At 44.9% G+C, this 5,175-nt stretch overlaps 1 protein-coding gene across 2 annotated transcripts; it reads left to right on the forward strand.

Moving 5' to 3' along the window:
* The first annotated feature begins 221 nt into the window (after positions 1 to 221).
* Positions 222 to 4,279, forward strand: LOC117863135 (potassium transporter 19). 2 transcript variants are annotated; one of them, XM_034746731.2, is made up of 10 exons: positions 222 to 580; positions 1,067 to 1,269; positions 1,362 to 1,584; positions 1,662 to 1,910; positions 2,002 to 2,052; positions 2,142 to 2,402; positions 2,477 to 2,529; positions 2,670 to 2,784; positions 2,870 to 3,124; positions 3,214 to 4,279. In XM_034746731.2, the coding sequence occupies exons 2-10, from the start codon at positions 1,153 to 1,155 to the stop codon at positions 4,176 to 4,178; spliced, it is 2,289 nt and encodes a 762-aa protein (XP_034602622.1). In that variant the 5' UTR covers positions 222 to 580; positions 1,067 to 1,152; the 3' UTR covers positions 4,179 to 4,279. The 2 variants fall into 2 exon arrangements, with proteins under 2 accessions (XP_034602622.1, XP_072151482.1); XM_072295381.1 differs by having other exon boundaries at positions 222 to 1,269.
* The last annotated feature ends 896 nt before the right edge of the window (positions 4,280 to 5,175 follow it).

A 5,175-nucleotide genomic window follows, 5' to 3' on the forward strand; every position in this document is an offset into this window, starting at 1 on the left:
TTGTTATGCAACTCATAATATTTCTTTATTTTTATTCACAAAGTAAGAAAATATAATTAATATGAGATAAATTAAAAAGACAACTCATTGTATAGATTATTTATTAAATTATCCCAAAATTACATGTTAATACATGAGACTGCGCCTATTAGATACTTTGCCCTACCAAATCAGCATGTGCATAATAGCAGGGATTAGGCTACACGTGTTGGGTCGAGGGGAGCAGGTGGCCGCCAAACAATACGCTCCATCCTTGTTCCCAGCGACAGGGCTTCCGCTCCCTTCCGCCGCGGCTGCTCCATGATTCGCGGCGAGACGCCAGCTTCCGCGCGCGGGCGCGCGGCGAAAGCGGCCTCGACGCCACGGCGCGGGCCTCCGGACCTATAAGTACCGGGCGCCAATGGCCGCATCCGGCTTTCCTCTTCTCTCCTCTCCGCCCCCATCGCGCCCGCAGCCAAGGACACGAGACGATGCGGGACGGTCTCCTTCCCAACGTTACCCCTGCGCGCCAACCTCCTCCGCGACCGTCGACGCCGTTGGTCCGCTGGTGCTCTCTCCTCCCCGGCATTTGCTGCTCCAGGTTCGGGTCATGAGCCTACCAGGTCTCCGCGCGCGTTTCTGAGTTCTGACCATGGTTTGTTTTTCAGCTTCAGTAATTGTTAGGACACCGAGAGAAAAAAACTCGTACCTATGCAATATGCACAACTTTAATACTGAAACATTTTCTTCAATTCCACATGGATAAAGGTTTCTTGGGAATGGGGGACGAGACTGGAATTAGCTCTTGTAAAAATAAATAATGCAATCCAGCAGTTGGTACTGTTCGGACGAGCCTCCTTACGTTTACTGCAGAGTGGCTCAGAGTATTGTTCTTGGCCGTGTACATTGAATAGTGTGTTTTATGTAGTTAAAAGTGATGCCTGACGTAACAAGGCTACTTAAGTGTAGAGACAGAGTCTCTGCTGTTTTATGAAACCATTTCAGAAAAGTTTAGCCTAGCATTAGTTTGAACCACATGTTTAGTTCTCTGGGATTTAAAGCATTGAGGTTGGAATCACTTCTGCAGAAATCTATGATCGCGTGGTAGAGTTCTGATACATCAGAAGGTCCTCCTAATTATTTGAAGGTGTCTTATGTATCAAGAAAGTCCAAATGTCGCTTGAAGTTGAGGACCGACCAAGCGTAGAGACGACCAAACAGCTCAAGCGACAGGACTCGCTCTATGGCGATGCCGAGAAGGTCTCCAGTGCCAAGTACCATGCCTCTGAGGTCTGCTTCCCAGGCAGCTTGGCTAACATGTCTCAACAATGCACTGTCACCGACAGAAAGTTTTGACTGCAATAAACCTTATGGTTACACAGGGAAGCTGGTCGCGGTTGTTGCAGCTTGCATTTCAGAGCGTTGGCATCATCTATGGGGATGTTGGGACGTCGCCACTCTATACATTATCTGGCACCTTCCCAAATGGCATCAAGAACCATGATGACCTCCTTGGTGTCCTCTCCCTCATCCTCTACACCCTCATCCTGATACCAATGGTTAAGTACGTCTTCATCGTGCTTTATGCAGATGATAATGGAGATGGTAAGCTGATACACCATGAATTCCTGCTCTTCCTTGGGGTACTTATAACGTTTAACAACAACATACTGCTGTTCTAGGTGGCACATTTGCTCTCTACTCACTTATATCGCGGCACGCCAAGGTAAGGCTGATACCAAACCAGCAAGCAGAGGATGCTATGGTGTCGAATTACGGTATAGAAGTGCCGAGCTCACAGCTGAGGAGGGCACAGTGGCTGAAGAAGAAGCTTGAGTCTAGCAATGCAGCCAAGATTGGTCTCTTCACCATCACAATCCTTGGCACATCCATGGTGATGGGGGATGGAACCTTGACACCGGCAATTTCTGGTAATAGAAACAGTAAATGCAATAGTCATCAAGACGTTTATATTCAGTAAACAAAATCCTAATGCTTTCTTGTTCGTGACTGTCCTTCTAGTGCTGTCTGCTGTGAGTGGGATCAAAGAGAAGGTGCCAAGCTTAACTGAAAGTATGTGGAAAAAAGGAGTTTCTACCGTCATTTATCTGTTGTTATGCCTTGATCAACATGTAAATTTGCTGCTGTCATTTTTGGTACAGCGCAGATAGTCTGGATTTCAGTACCTATTTTGTTCGTGCTCTTCTCAGTCCAGCGTTATGGTACAGACAAGGTTGGGTATTCCTTTGCTCCGATCATTACTGTGTGGTTTGTTCTGATTGCTGGCATTGGAATGTATAACCTCGTCGTACATGAGATCGGTGTTCTCCGAGCCTTTAATCCGATGCACATAGTAGATTACTTTAGAAGGAATGGGAAAGAAGGATGGATTTCATTGGGTGGTGTTATCTTGTGCGTCACAGGTAAACTTTTCAACAAATCTGCAATTGCAAAGATAATTTAGCATGCAATCTCAATGGGCTGTCTCATGCAATAGGCACAGAAGGAATGTTTGCAGACCTAGGACATTTCAATATCAAGGCCATTCAGGTAATGGTGACACTCACATCCATACTACTTGCTTCACCATTCTAATACTCCCAACTCTACATCATTTTTTAAAGGAAGCACTTTCCCAGTTTATAGAACAGAAATTTCTTACATTACTAACTGTATTTCTTTTCCTACAGATCAGCTTCAACACCGTCTTGTTCCCCTCGGTGGCACTATGTTACATGGGGCAGGTAGCGTATCTGAGGAAATTCCCAGAGGATGTCGCAGACCCTTTCTTTAGATCTATCCCAGGTATAAATGGATTAGGTGTGCAAAGTTGTACCTTTTGGAAATCAAAACATAGCACGAGTAAGATAAACTATCTTTTCTTCTACAGCACCAATGTTCTGGCCAACCTTCGTCATTGCCATTCTTTCGGCTATCATTGCAAGCCAAGCTATGCTCTCTGGCGCATTCGCCATCCTCTCCAAGGCATTATCCCTTGGTTGTTTCCCCAGTGTTCAAGTGATCCATACCTCAAAGAGTTATGAGGGACAGGTTTACATTCCTGAAGTGAACTTTTTGATGGGACTAGCAAGCATCATAGTCACCATCACCTTCAGAACAACCACTGAAATTGGCAATGCATATGGTAAGCAACTAGCAGATGAGAACTTTGATTTCGTCACTCAGGACAGAACACAAACTAGATTTTTCTTATTTGATTTTGGCAATGACCAGGGATCTGTGTTGTGACCGTGTTCTCAATCACTACCCATTTGACGACGATTGTGATGTTACTCGTATGGAGGAAAAAGTTTATCTTCGTCTTTCTTTTCTACATGGTGTTTGGTTCCATAGAGCTGATTTACCTCTCTTCGATACTGACGAAGTTCGTCCAAGGTGGGTACCTACCATTCTGCTTCTCGCTTGTCCTGATGGCCCTAATGATGACATGGCACTATGTCCACGTCAAAAAGTACTGGTATGAGCTTGAGCACATCGTACCAGCCGATGAGGTGACAGCACTACTCAAGAAGCATGACGTGCGGCGGATCCCCGGAGTAGGCCTCCTATACTCAGACCTGGTTCAAGGCATTCCCCCTGTATTTCCGCGCCTAATGGAGAAGATACCCTCAGTGCACTCAGTCTTCTTGTTCATGTCAATTAAGCACCTGCCTATCCCGCACGTGGCACCTGTGGAACGGTTCCTTTTCCGGCAGGTCGGCCCGAGGGAGCACCGGATGTTCCGATGTGTGGCAAGGTATGGGTACTGTAACATGCTAGAAGAATCAGGGTTGTTCAAAGGGTTCCTCATGGAAAGGTTAAAGATGTTCATCCAAGAAGAGGCTGCATTTGAGACCAACTCGTCCACCGGAGATACCCAGTCGTGTTCCGAAGAATCGGCGTGCCCCATCGTGCACAGTGAGGAGGCGATCGATCCCTGGGTGTGTGGCAATGCTGGGAACATCAGCCCTGATTTGGTTGAAAAGGAGAAGCAATTGATCGACACGGAGATGGAGCGAGGGGTGGTCTACCTTATGGGGGAAGCTAATGTCATAGCAGCACCCAAATCGTCCGTTGTGAAAAAGATAGTGGTAGACTATGTCTACACGTTCTTGAGGAAGAACTTGACGGAGGGGGAGAAGGCGCTGTCCATTCCGAAAGATCAACTGCTCAAAGTAGGGATCACGTACGAGATATAGCTAGTGATTTTTCTGGAATAGGAAGTGAGCCTAACTGAGATATTCTTGTTCATATTCTGACCTGAACAACATAGTGAATTTCAATTGTTGATTAGAGAGCATCATCCAGGTAATCTAGAGTTTTGGCAGGAAGATTTATTTTAGTTTTGTAGATAATTAAATGTGTTGTCAGGACGTAATGACTAGAATGGAAGTAGGAGTTCTAGTGTGTATCTTTTATGTCATTCAATCCATACCTTGTTCATGAAAGGCCTAGGTTTAATTTTATCATTGTTTGCAGGAAATATAGGATATTGCATGAGCATGTAAATAGCTGTGTCAATTGTTGCATTTCATGTATTTCAAGGAGTTATGTATTGTTTTGCTTTCACTTGCATTGGCCCTTATTTGAAGTTCAAATTTTGAGGAGGATGGTATATTTTATCAAAAGAATGTTTGGATTACTTTGTCTACTTTGCATGCAACCATCGAACATTCTAAGATTTGAACAATGTTGATGTGAAATAACACCATTTCAATACTTGCTCAAGCCGTTACGGCTGAAATCCTCGGTCTCATGTTTTAAGATTAGCCTCTGCTGGATGTGCATTCACGAGTGGAATTTGTTTAGCAACCAAGGAAGGAATTACATGAGAACTCTGATAACAAACAGGTTTCTTCCAACAGGTTTCCAGACGGCTAGCCAGTTAGTTCTTCTACACAACTCCTCTAGTAATCACAAGTCCATGATCCAAAAAGTGCTCAAGTGATAACCTTCCGCTAGGAAATTCCAGGCTCAAAAGGTTGCAAAAAACACGCTAAATGATGCCATGCATTGATGCATTATGCATATAATCTGAACTGATCTGATCTGAACAATCAAATTAAACCTTTACCGGCACTCACTGAACAACGAAACAGACTTGCACAGAATGAGATTCCGAGAGCCACACCTGCGGACGAATCACCTGAGACAAGCGTTTCTACAAGTGCCTTCACTCGGGCCGCCCGTCGAACA

The sequence above is a fragment of the Setaria viridis genome, chromosome 7, assembly GCF_005286985.2.
Source record: "Setaria viridis chromosome 7, Setaria_viridis_v4.0, whole genome shotgun sequence".
Classification (NCBI taxonomy): Eukaryota; Viridiplantae; Streptophyta; class Magnoliopsida; order Poales; family Poaceae; genus Setaria; species Setaria viridis.